The 12,703-nt window shown below is 43.6% G+C and overlaps 3 protein-coding genes across 4 annotated transcripts; 1 reads left to right on the top strand and 2 right to left on the bottom strand.

The window, feature by feature from the left end:
• Nucleotides 1-389: 389 nt before the first annotated feature.
• Nucleotides 390-8,940, top strand: LOC9268736 (probable lysine-specific demethylase SE14). 2 transcript variants are annotated; one of them, XM_015774997.3, is made up of 8 exons: nucleotides 390-1,501; nucleotides 1,588-1,666; nucleotides 1,743-1,810; nucleotides 2,525-2,675; nucleotides 4,386-4,993; nucleotides 5,657-6,076; nucleotides 6,381-6,898; nucleotides 7,034-8,940. In XM_015774997.3, the coding sequence occupies exons 1-8, from the start codon at nucleotides 535-537 to the stop codon at nucleotides 8,549-8,551; spliced, it is 4,329 nt and encodes a 1,442-aa protein (XP_015630483.1). In that variant the 5' UTR covers nucleotides 390-534; the 3' UTR covers nucleotides 8,552-8,940. The 2 variants fall into 2 exon arrangements, with proteins under 2 accessions (XP_015630483.1, XP_015630480.1); XM_015774994.3 differs by having other exon boundaries at nucleotides 6,381-8,940.
• A 132-nt stretch (nucleotides 8,941-9,072) lies between these two features.
• LOC4331642 (uncharacterized) lies at nucleotides 9,073-9,626 on the bottom strand. The gene has a single exon (XM_015774999.3). It carries the CDS (start codon nucleotides 9,564-9,566, stop codon nucleotides 9,258-9,260), a length of 309 nt encoding a protein of 102 aa, XP_015630485.3. The 5' UTR covers nucleotides 9,567-9,626; the 3' UTR covers nucleotides 9,073-9,257.
• A 1,484-nt stretch (nucleotides 9,627-11,110) lies between these two features.
• LOC4331643 (GCN5-related N-acetyltransferase 8) lies at nucleotides 11,111-12,081 on the bottom strand. Its single transcript, XM_015773322.3, has one exon. It carries the CDS (start codon nucleotides 12,029-12,031, stop codon nucleotides 11,348-11,350), a length of 684 nt encoding a protein of 227 aa, XP_015628808.1. The 5' UTR covers nucleotides 12,032-12,081; the 3' UTR covers nucleotides 11,111-11,347.
• Nucleotides 12,082-12,703: the final 622 nt, after the last annotated feature.

The following is a 12,703-nucleotide window of genomic DNA, read 5'->3' on the forward strand; positions in this document are numbered from 1 at the left end:
CAAGTTTTCTTTTGTAGTAAGCTTTCCATTCATATTTTAATTCGTCTTATAATAAAAATAGGTTTCATAACACTTTTCTAATTTATTGACACCGTATTCTTTCTGTTGTTGAATGTTACTTGTATAAGACAGCGGTGGTATTTGCGGTCTTGCGGAGGCATACGAGAGAAGGGCGGTTAGTTTTGCGGGCAAAAACTAACCGCAGTCCCTATCCACGACAAGCGCAGAAAGCAAAACTCACCCCCCGGCCCCCACCCTGAGCCTTGAGACGCGAGCCCACGGGCCGACGACCGCGCGCAACCACAGCCACCGCCCACAAACTCCAGTACACACCGCCCGCATCCCCCCCCATTCCCCTCATACCCACACCCGCGACGCGATTCCCCCGCACACCGTCTTCGCAATCTCCTTTGGTCGGCTGCCCAATCCTCCCTTCCCTTCCTCTCCTCAAACCCCCCCAACCCAAATGCTCCCCTCCGCTCCCCGTCCCCGCCTCCCAAAACCCTAGCCCTCTCGCCGCGCGCTCCCCCCCTGATGCCGCCCCAGCCTCCGCCGGCGGCGTCGGCGTCGGCCAGTGCCCCGGATCCCGCCGTCCCGGCTTGGCTCAGGGGGCTCCCCCGCGCGCCCGAGTACCGCCCGACGGAGTCCGAGTTCGCCGACCCCATCGCCTTCCTCTCCCGCGTGGAGCGCGAGGCCGCCGCCTACGGCATCTGCAAGGTCATCCCGCCCCACCCGCGCCCTTCCCGCCGCTTCGTCTTCGCCCACCTCAACCGCTCCCTCGTCTCCTCCTGCGACGCCCCCGCGCCCTCTCCCGCCGCCGCCTCCGACTCGTCCATTCCTCCATCCTCCTCCTCGCCGCCGCCGGTCTCCGCCGCGGTGTTCACGACACGGCACCAGGAGCTCGGCAACCCGCGGCGTGGACGCCCGACGCCGCAGGTGCTTAAGCAGGTGTGGCAGAGTGGGGAGCGGTACACGCTCGACCAGTTTGAGTCCAAGTCCCGCGCCTTCTCAAAGACGCACCTCGCTGGACTCCACGAACCGACTGCGCTCGCGGTGGAATCACTCTTCTGGAAGGCGTCGGCGGACCGTCCTATCTATATTGAGTACGCCAATGATGTCCCTGGCTCTGGGTTTGCTGCACCCGTGCAGTTGCAACGCAAGAAGAAGCAGAAAAGAGAGACTGCCCCGATGGACGAATGGGAGAAGAGTTCAGGCTGGAGGCTGTCAAATAGCCCATGGAACCTGCAAGCAATTGCGCGGGCTCCTGGTTCGCTCACACGGTTTATGCCTGACGATGTTCCTGGGGTGACTTCTCCAATGGTTTACATTGGCATGCTGTTCAGCTGGTTTGCGTGGCATGTGGAGGATCATGATCTGCATAGTCTCAACTTCCTCCACACTGGCGCACCTAAGACGTGGTATGCGGTTCCTGGTGATAGGGCTGTTGAGCTTGAGGAAGTTATCCGTGTACATGGCTATGGAGGCAACACTGATCGGATCGGTATTTGTCTTATATTGTGTTTCTTTATCCAGATCTTGTGCTCACGCGATGGTGCGAATGATATGAGTTCTGGTTGGTTTCTGCAGCGTCACTAGCAGTGCTTGGTGAGAAAACAACACTAATGTCCCCAGAGGTCCTTATAGACAATGGTGTGCCCTGCTGTAGGTACAAGTTCTGAAACCGTCAGCAATCAATACACCAATCTTAATTAATTTATGTGTTGACATGCATTGTATTTCAGATTGGTGCAATATCCTGGTGAGTTTGTGGTGACATTCCCAAGGGCTTACCATGTCGGGTTTAGCCATGGTGGGTTAAATCATACATATTTTGAACTCACAATACTTGTTATTTGATTCATCAGTATGTGCTAGTTGTTAAATCATCTGAACCTTGTATGCTTTAATTTAATTTCTTTATGGTATTGTCAATGAACACAAATCTTTTACAATACACAGTGCATGTGGCTGCATAGATCTAGGCATGAAGTGCAGTTGTCGATGTGATGGAGCCGTGGTAGTAATACACACTCAGTTATAATATAACCAATATTTGCTACTGTTTTGTCTTGTCATGAATCATAATTCAAGATAATAAACTAGGTTATTCAGATGATACTAATGGGTAATGGCAAAACAAATTACTCTTTCATACTTGTTTCCTGAAGCAAGATTATGGTGATCCTTTTACCGTTGTCTTAACTAGTTTGGTGAGTTTGATTTTTTTCAACTTCATACTAATTTTTTGAAGAATTCAAGCTTCTTCGTATTAACCTATTTGCGTTCATAGTTTTATGGAACACTTGAGATCCTCTTAAGGATCTCACTTTATATCTGAGAGTCAACCTATCTATGAGATTCATTTACTTTGTGGAACCAAAAGAAACAATTTGTAGATTGTGGTATGTTGTAGAAACTGAATATCCAATGCAGTCAGCAGCATGTCATGTTCAGTAGATTCCTTATTTTATTTTGTTGCTATGCATGCTATCGGCAACTCTAATGTTCGTGTAATATAATACAGGATTCAATTGTGGAGAAGCTGCCAATTTTGCGACTCCCCAATGGTTGAAGTTTGCTAAAGAGGCTGCAGTTCGAAGGGCTGTGATGAATTATCTTCCAATGCTCTCCCATCAACAACTATTGTACTTGCTAGCAGTTTCATTTATATCCAGGTTTTTTTTTCTTTTTCTTTTTGGAGTTTGGTTTTGTGCTGTCCAAAGTGTCTTTTTAGTTTTTGCACCTCATTAATAGGTTGATGAAACAAAATATATTACCTTTGTCCTCCAACAAACCAAATGCTACAGCTAGTGGGTAGGGGTTAGATGCTTGTTAGGTCTGCCATACAGAAGGATTACGCATAACCGCAAAGGTGAAGTTGTCATGGTGCTCCTGGGAGACGCCGCATTACAGGATCACCACAATGCTAGGTGTAAGCTAGACTTCAACTAAATCACATTATATTCCAAGTATATCAGATGGAAATATAAACGGCAAATGGAAAATGTAGCGCATAAAACCCACTCAAGCCGCTACACCCACCCGCTACCCAGTCCATGAGCCCATTTCTCCACCCTCTCCCTCATCCCCTCCCCTAAGCTGTACTCTCTCTCCTCTCCTCTCTTAAGTCACCTTGGATTCTAGATTGCCCAACTCTATATGGGAAGCTAAGGCTTCTAGAGTCCCTAGGGAATAGGAAATTTGCATTCATAGTTTCCATATGTATTTTTTGTGCACAACAGTTTTGATGATAAGTTGTATATGTTTTTTTACCTTCATACATATATTTTGCATAAGTTGTTTATGTTTTACATAAATTGGTATTTGCTAGCTTGCCGCTTTACATTTTGAATCTGGCAATGGTTTACGTTATTTGTAGCATAGTGCTCTCTGGATTATAGTAGATGGGACACCATGATTGAAGGTTACTCTCTGGGATAGTTATCCAATGTAGTAAGAACTCATAAAGGGTTTTAGATGTATCATATATGTGAACAAGTGTTTGCGAAGGTTCAGGCTCTAGCTGGGAAACAGATCAGTGCTTAGCACCTAATTTACCCTAAGGTGGACCTAGGAGGGTCTAGGGTGGCTGCCTAGGAGGGAAGATGGCTTTGATATATATATTAAAACTGACCATTCTAGATGTTACCAGAATAAGTTACAACTGACTATGGCTGTGTTCGGCACCCCTTCTTCCCAACCCATCTCCCTTGTTTTCCGTGCGCACGCTTTTCAAACTGCTAAACGGTGCGTTTTTTGCAAAAAGTTTCTATATGAAAGTTGCTTTAAAAAAAATCAAATTAATCCATTTTTGAAAAAAAAGCTAATACTTAATTAATCACGCGCTAATGGATCGCTCCGTTTTCCGTGAGCACTGTTCTTTTGGGAACAGTGCCGAACACAGCCTATATCTTCGGACATGGAAATCTGAAATGATAAACAATTGAAACAACAGAAGAAGCCAAAAGGTCCAAAATATATGCTTTATCGAAACAAAAGAAATGGAAGTAAGTGCTGATGATTACATCCCTATGGATTCTGCCACTGTAACAATTCCATGTTTGTTGGAAGCCATCAATATTCACTCCCCAAAGAGAAGCTAACAAGCAGAATGTTGGCTGTCTGCATCCACACAAATTACTTGCCTTTTTTATCCATTGTTCATTTTGTTTTGAAAGCTTCTATTGTTCATTTGTTGCTCACATGATTGCCTTGTGTTTTGGAATTTCATTGATTATTCGAAGTGTTTAATATTGAAGCACTCATTTGATTGTATATTTTAATCATTACCTCTAATGCTTTCTGTGCCCATTTATATTAACAAGTATGCTAAATCATTATCATAGCACACACTTATGAGTCTGCTGGATTCATTTTATTTTCAGGAACCCTAGAGAACTACTGTCTGGAATCCGAACTTCTCGTCTAAGAGATCGTAAAAAAGAAGACCGAGAACTGTTGGTCAAACAGGAATTCTTGCAGGATATGATTAGTGAAAATGAACTTATATGTTCATTTCTTGGAAAAAAATCGGTTGATAATGTTGTTCTATGGGAGCCTGACTTGCTGCCATCGCTTACCGCTCTACACCCCTGCTCGTCTTGCTCAAAAGCTCCTGAAAAGAAGGGTGAAGATGGTCCCAGAATTGGATCTACCCAATCCAGCTCAAAAGATGACAGCTCATCTGATGGTACTGCATGTATGACTGGGACACAATCTAAAGGCTTGTCTATGGATAGCAAACAAGCTCCTGAGGGAGAAAAGCTTGATACCGATGACGGAGATGACCTGCCTTTTGATTTGAGCATTGATTCTGGTTCATTGACATGTGTTGCATGTGGGATTCTTGGCTATCCATTTATGGCGATTTTGCAACCTTCCAGAAAAGCACTGGAAGAAATTTCCCTTGTTGATAAGGAAAGATATAAACTGAGTTGTGAAAAAGAGATTTGTTCAAATGTGCTTCCGTGCTCTCCTAATGATGGTAGCTCCGGTATGCCTTTATTATCTTTGAAGATTTTGTGTTTTAGTTCCTTATTTATAAATGTAGGAAATAAAGTGAATTTGTATGATGGTTGTAGATCTTTTTTTTTCATAAGACCTAGATATTCTTCAAGTGTCTTGTTTTTCTATGTCCAATAAATTAATTGCGTTCCCAGTGTGTGTACTTCACGTTGCTGTTGTTCTAGTGGCCTTCAGTGAGCTACAGTGAGGCAGATTCTTTTGTTATGATAAACCTCGGCAAGAGGGAACTGTTGTCATACACTTGAACATATATTTTATTGGAGGATAATGAATGTCGACTCCTTAGCAACGTATAATAATGCACACAAGGGTATTATGATCATTTGGACTCAAATCTGTAATCCTCTCAAATGTTTATGTTATGCCTGCAACTAGGTTTAGTACCATAATTTTTATTGTACAGTGTGCGTTGTTGCTTGATTACTACACAAGATTAATATAACTGTCTTTTTCGTCAATAAGTTAGAGATAGCCAGACTTTTGTCTAGCTGAGCTCTTGGTATTTGTATTACTGAAGTGCATGGGTTTCCATCCATCATCCTGAGCATCTTCTATGTTTCAACTTTAATGATTTGTTCTATTTTCTTTTCATGTACAAAAACTTGACAAATGTTTCTCCCCCATGTATCAGGATGCCCACTCATCGCCAATAGATCGTCCAGCCCTGTGGAAAATGCTAACCTCAGTCATCAGGATGTGAAGCCAATTAGAAGTGACATTTCTTTGATGGGAAAGGAGTTTAATGGAACCCTAGGGAAACATATTGGCACTTCCTGTTCTTGTAGCAGTGAAAATACCATTCATCCTTACGGTGACACAGAAACCCCTGAGAAGAAAATACCAAGTGATTGCCCTGGCTCAGAGTTGAGTAAACAATCAGGCAGAGGTGATGTTAATGTACCAGATGTCGAAGGTAGTGAGGAAACTATCAGCTGGAATACAGGCTGTGCATTTGCACGGCCTCGGATCTTTTGCTTACAACATGCCCTTGAGATTGAGGAGTTGCTTGCGAGCAAAGGTGGAGTTCATGCCCTCATCATATGCCATGCAGGTACGATTGATGCAGACTTCTGTTGTCACATTCAATGTAACTCCCGTAGATTGTATTAATCCTGCACACTGGATGTGGAATTTTATTTATTGTTTATTTGACATGTTTTTGTCAGCTGAAGTTAACTGAAAATAAGAGATATTAGCCGAGGGGATTTAAGTATTATGGGCCCTTTTGATTCCTTCCAAATATCTTGAACTTTTTAAATCATGATTGAAAATCAATGTAGTTGTTTTAACTGTGATTATTTGATTAATTTGTCCCCTGAATTCAGTGATAACCTTTTTCCCTCCATTATCTGCAGATTATGTCAAACTAAAAGCACTTGCAATATCAATAGCTGAGGAAATTGAGTTTCAGTTTGACTATAAAGATGTTGCACTAGCAAATGCGTCCAAGTCTAATTTGCATCTAATTAATATTTCAATTGATGATGAGGGATATGAGGAAGAGGGAACAGATTGGACATCACGGATGGGTCTAAACCTCAAACATAGTTCCAAGATTAGGAAAGAAACACCAGAGAGTCAAGAACAGCCTCCTTTATCATTTTGGGGATTATTTTCCAAGCCATCACCTATTTCAGTTGTTTCAAACTTGAAATGGCTTTGCAGGAAAGCACGGACTCCATATAAGGTCATTGGTTATGCTTCCAGCCCTGATGTTGTGGCAACTCCAGACAAAGTTAAGCCCGCAGTTACAAAAACTCAGATAGACACTTCTGGAAATGCTCATGAAAACATTGGAAGTGAACAAACTCTGCAACAAGATTGTGTCCTGCAAGAATCCAATGATGTAGCTGATATGTGCAAGCGTCCCAAGGTGAATGATCAGGATGGACATTCTCTTATTAATATTCCAATTGCTGTTGCTGAATATCCTATGATGCATCAAGTTTGTGAGCGTCCAGTAAGTGTGAGTGCATGTGATGACCCTATCTGTTCATTTGATTCCCAGGATTCACCCACAACTGTTGCAGTGTCAGCTGGCAAACCTACCAGAGAACAATGTGGTGCTGAATCAACTGAGTTGAGTACTGTAAAACAGTTCCTGGACAATGGGCTTATCGCTGAGGGAGGCAGCATGAACTTCATAAGTAATCATGAGCACTTAGAATCTGACAATGCAACTTCAGTGTGCAAAGATGAACAATTGCAAGTTCAACAAGATCAGTTGGCCATGGTACTTTGTAATAATCCCAACACAGAATTGGTTGCAGGAGAATTACATGGGGGGGCAGCATCATCAACCCTTGAAAATGAGGATAGCTGTGGTAATACGTCTTACTGTTCTGACACTGTATTAAAGAACAGCGAACCTGATACAGATGATCAACCTGAAACATGTGATCGTAGTGTTGTTCTTGTAACACCAAAGTCGAGCTGTGACCAGATGATTTCTAGCAGTGACAGAAGTTGCAGTCTGACCTTGGACTGCCCTGTCTCCACTGATGCTGCCTTTTCAAGCGAAAAGCTGTCTATGGCTCATGATTTGATGGGCAGTGAGTTGCAGGCAGTCCATAATTCAAAGGCTGAGGTTGTGGCCAGTTTGACTGATGTCAAGGGTGCTAAGCTCAATAGCATTCATACCACACAATTACCTCATGAATCTCCAAGCAGTGATTTCATCATTTCAGAAGGTGCGCAATCTGCTTCAACAACTGCAATTCCCAGAAAAAATGGAACATCCATGCACACAGAGTCAAATTCAATTGATATTTTACTTGGAGTTCTAGCCGATGAATCTAAGGTCTCTTCTGGAAAGGATGAGGTTGGCAAAGCTTCCTTGACATTGATGACACTGGCTGGCAATGACCAATCTGCAGATGATGTAACTCAGGATGAAGTTGCAGAGATCACTGATCCGTCGCATGGCTTCTGCTCATCAGACATAGTGTCTAGAAGCATTGGAAGTTCAAACAGAACAAATATCATATGTTATGCCAGACGCAAACACAAAAGAAAGAGCGGATCTGAGTTCAATATTAATAGTCCCCAAAGCTTGGGGAGCTTTGTCCGCTCTCCATGTGAAAGCTTGAGACCAAGGACTAGACCTGCGATTGTTGAAGACATGACAAACGAAACAAAAACTGCAGAAGCTTCAACTGCAAATAAGAGGAAGAAGGCAAAGGTGGAAGCATTTCAGTGTGACATAGAATTTTGTGACATGACATTTGAGACTAAAGCTGAACTTCGTGCTCACCAACGCAATATCTGCACCGACGAGTCTTGTGGCAAGCGCTTCAGCTCTCACAAATACCTGAAGCGTCATCAGTGTGTACACAGAGATGAGAGGCCATTCAAATGCCCCTGGGATGGTTGTCCAATGACTTTCAAGTGGTTGTGGGCGCAAACTGAGCATATCAGAGTCCATACAGGCGAGCGACCGTACAAGTGCTCGGCTCCTGACTGTGGCCAGAGTTTCAGATATGTCTCAGATTATAGTCGCCATAGAAAGAAGTTTAATCATTATTGATAGGTTGCCACTTTTCATGTTACTGATGAGTGATCACAGCTGGGGGCAAAAGCTCTAGCTGTTGAGGCCATGCTTGTTGTACCAGATCACGTATTTAACCACCTGACGTCTGATAGGCCTAGTGTTTGTTCCTTCGTTAGCAATGTGTTTAGTGTAGAAAGTAGAGAAATAGTTGGGGGTTAAGGATTGTACCCCCTGATGCATCAACGTAGATTTTCATAAGCAGCTGATCTTTCCCATTTACATGGGATCATTCATTCTTTCTTCAGTCCGTAAAGTTTATGAATACAGATCACTTGGATAACTTCCAAGTACCATTTGAAAAATGTGTTAATGTCTCATGGTCTCAGTGAGCACATTGCTGTCTAATAATAATATGGCTTACGATATGACAACTATTGTTGTTGGGCGATGGTATATGAACTGTGCTTTCATCCAGATGTTTTTATAGGTGTAACCGTGTAAGCCGGGAGGCGAAATTCAGCGTGTCCTTGATGAATTGAAGGGAAAATAACCAAAACAAAAAGAAACACACTTCTATTGTTGCAGTATTCTATTACACCTCGAAAGCCTGGACTAATCAACACGAACGGAGTAAAACTCGAACTAATCAATCATTTAACCATAGAGAGAACACTTATTAACAAACTTAGATGGTTCGCCCTCAAGAATGCTACTGCTTCTCCACTCAATCTTGGTCTATAATTTACGCGGAAGGCGTCTTCTTGGAGTCGTCATCCTTGGTTCTTCCCAAGAGGTCGCCGACATTTGGCTCGCCGAACATGGTGATGCCCTGGCGAGTACGGAGGGTGGCGTACTCGCCGGCGGCGCGGACCTTGTTCTTGAGGCAGACCCAGTGATCCCCCGCCGGCGCGTCCTTGAACTGCCGGAACAGGTCCTTGGATCTCTCCTTGAACGTCGCCTCCTCCCCCACCGTCCTCCGGTAGCACGCCATCGCCGCCGCCTCCTTCTCCGGCGCCTTCTGCGTCATCGCCTCCGCACCCTTCTCCTCCATCAAACTCTCTCCCCCCGAAGAATTTTGATGATGTTTTTTGGCTGTCGCTGTTGCTACGATGATTTGGGAGAGGTGGCGTCGTTTACATTTTATAGGGTAGTGTTTTTCTTGAGAAGGAAGCTGAGCAGCAAGGCGTGGAGAGGAAAAAGAGGCGGTAATAAGCCTTGGAGTAGGGAAGAAGAAAGAAGGCGAGCAAAGGCAAAGCCACCGTCCGATCACAATTACTAGTAGAATCATTAATCATACTATCATCTTCGGATTACGGAAGAAAAACTTTCTTTTCATGAAAGAAAGAAAATACCAATGGGCTGACCGGCGGGTGACCTCTTCTCATGATTTTTGCCTACTCGCAAAGTTTTCAGGATGATAGAATTGAATATTTCAATTTTATGATAGAAAACTTGCCATACAGGTTGGGGTCAAAATGTGTAGTAGATTATACAAGAACGTTTTGGCTTAAATGTCTTTGCTGATCAATTTTACATGCACCTTATACTGTCATCAATTGGATTTCGATGTTTGCAACCAATCTGACTAACTGGACGTCCGAACAAGAATACAGCTTGCATTAAGGCCTAGTTTAGTTCCCAAATTTTTTTCTCAAAAACATTACACCAAATCTTTGGACACATGTATGGAGCATTAAATATAGATTAAAAAACTAATTGCATAGTTAGGGGGGAAATCGCGAGACGAATCTTTTGAGTCTAATTAGTCCATGATTAGCCACAAGTGCTACAGTAACCCACATGTGCTAATGACGGATTAATTAGGCTCAAAAGATTTGTCTCGCGGTTTCCAGGCGAGTTATGAAATTAGTTTTTTTTATTTATGTCCGAAAATCCCTTCCGACATTCGGTTAAACATCCGATGTGACGTCCAAAAATTTTGTTTTAGCAAACTAAACAGGCCCTAAAGCCTCATGCAATATGCATCCGATTCAATCATCATTTAGATAATACAGTTTCGTCAAACAGTGGTTGATGGCTGTGGTCCCGACAAGAACAAAGATGAATGTATAAGCCAATCCAGCTAGAATGATACTGTTACTAGACAGTTTGCAGAAAGATCTTGCTTCAGAAACTCAATCTGGGAAGAAATTACATGTTCCTAGAAACAATGTAGATTCCAGTAATTGTAAAAAACTGTTCAACACATCCCAGGAGCGTTGTTTCAGCTCCTACTTCTGTTGTACATAGTTGCAGGTCTTAATCAAAATATCTGTGTTGTGGTCAGATGATGTGTAACATTTTAGTAGCATATGTGCCGCAGTCACATACATTTTCGTTCATCTTTAAACAACATGAATACATGACCCAGCTAAGACATTCATATACCATTGGAGCTTTTACTCCACTTCTTCCATTTTTCTTTTATATGTTTCCTTGCCAGGATGGAAGCATCAGGGATTCAGGACACAAATGAAAATAGCTTAGATGATAATGAATAAGACATGGGAGGCAAATTGCACTGAAGCCATGTGTTACTGAACTCTGATGAATCAACTTGGACACCCTATGAGAAATTTGATACCGAAATCAGTGTGGTTCAATCAAGAATTTGATACCGAAATGTTTCAGATCAAGTTCATGACATAATCAAGCTAAAACATCACTGTAATTCATAGCAATGAAGAACCGATCCAATGCACTGAATCACTATCAAGAAATACATCACCACAAGGAGCAGATAAGTGGAACCAAAATCCACTACCTTTATTATCACTAATCACTCACTCGAGATTGGACAGCCAAGAATCGACGTTTCCATCCATGGCCGATCTACTCCGCCGCCTTGCTGCCTCCCCCCTCCTCCTGGTTCCCCTTGTACTTGTCGAGTGCAGCGCCGGTGAGGCGGCAGATGCGCCACTGCGGGAGCACCTCGGCGCCCATCCCCTCGTAGAAGTCGATGGCGTTCTTGTTCCAGTCCAGCACGCACCACTCCACGCGCCCCATCCCGAGCTCGGCGGCCTTGCCGGCCACCGCGGACAGCATCATCCGGCCGAGCCCGCGGCGGCGCCACGGCGCGCGCACGAAGATGTCCTCCACGTACAGCCCGGGCTTGGAGAGGAAGGTGGAGTAGTTGGGGAAGCAGATCACGAAGCCCGCGGTGACGCGCCCGCCGCCGCGAGGGGAGGCGAAGGCGGCGGCCTCCGGGTCGGCGAGCGGGGACGCGGAGAGGTCGAGGCAGTGGGAGGCGATGGTGGAGGGGCCGGAGGCGGGGAGCGGGGACGGGGAGAGGTCGAGGATGAGGGCGGTGAAGGAGGTGAAGGGAGGGCGCGGCGGCGAGGGGAAGAGCGTGGAGGTGAGGAGCTCGTGGGTGGCGGCGAAGAGGTCGGTGAGGAGCTCGAACTCCGCCATCTGGTGGATGAGGGCGTGGATGTGGGGCACGTCGCTGGAGTCCGCCAGGCGGAGCTCCGCCCACACCTCGCCGGAGAATGTGGTGGCGTTCGCCGGCGTCGCCATCTTCGCTTGCGGGCTTGCGGCGGAGACGATAGGGAGATGTGGCGACTGGCAAATGGAGAGATTTCCCCCCCCCCCCCCCCTTGTGTGACTTTTTATCTGGAGTAAATTTTGGAAAACACTATAGATTTTAAAGCACATTTCCTCAGTTTCATATTATACCTCGATTGAATTTTTTAATCATTTTTCTATAATTTAAGTTTGTATCAAAATACAATACTAAGAATTATAATACAAAACAAATATTGTATTAAAATATAGTCAACGTTAAATTTAATGAATGAAACTAACTTACTGTCGTAGATATTACTATTTTTCTCTATAAATTTAGTCAAACATATATAACTTTGACTAAGGAAAAAAATCTAACGATAATATAAAACGAAGGAGTACTATGTAATATAAAATCCCATATATTATGATTTATTTTAGAAAATACCAGATACTAAGAGAAAATGTTTTTGAAGAATCCCCATATTTATATCACATGCTCATAATTTCATTAATAGTTATAATATTTTAAGTATATATTTACATTATTAAGCTCAAAATACACATCCCTCCGGCATAATTCATTTTTTCCTTTACTATTATACAATTGAAAAAACACAATACAAATATATAACCGGTTGCTTATATATATAAAAACTAATGATACTACCAATAATCGAAAAA

This window comes from Oryza sativa, chromosome 3 (assembly GCF_034140825.1).
Source record: "Oryza sativa Japonica Group chromosome 3, ASM3414082v1".
Lineage (NCBI taxonomy): Eukaryota > Viridiplantae > Streptophyta > Magnoliopsida > Poales > Poaceae > Oryza > Oryza sativa.

What these genes read in the sequence shown, in the direction of transcription:
- LOC9268736 (XM_015774994.3), top strand. Translation starts at nt 535, where the DNA reads ATGCCGCCCCAGCCTCCGCCGGCGGCGTCGGCGTCGGCCAGTGCCCCG. An exon ending in AATGGTGTGCCCTGCTGTAG is followed by an intron (nt 1,667 to 1,742) that starts GTACAAGTTCTG and finishes ATTGTATTTCAG; the next exon opens with ATTGGTGCAATATCCTGGTG. An exon ending in TCCTAATGATGGTAGCTCCG is followed by an intron (nt 4,994 to 5,656) that starts GTATGCCTTTAT and finishes CCCATGTATCAG; the next exon opens with GATGCCCACTCATCGCCAAT.
- LOC4331642 (XM_015774999.3), bottom strand. Translation starts at nt 9,566, where the DNA reads ATGGAGGAGAAGGGTGCGGAGGCGATGACGCAGAAGGCGCCGGAGAAG.
- LOC4331643 (XM_015773322.3), bottom strand. Translation starts at nt 12,031, where the DNA reads ATGGCGACGCCGGCGAACGCCACCACATTCTCCGGCGAGGTGTGGGCG.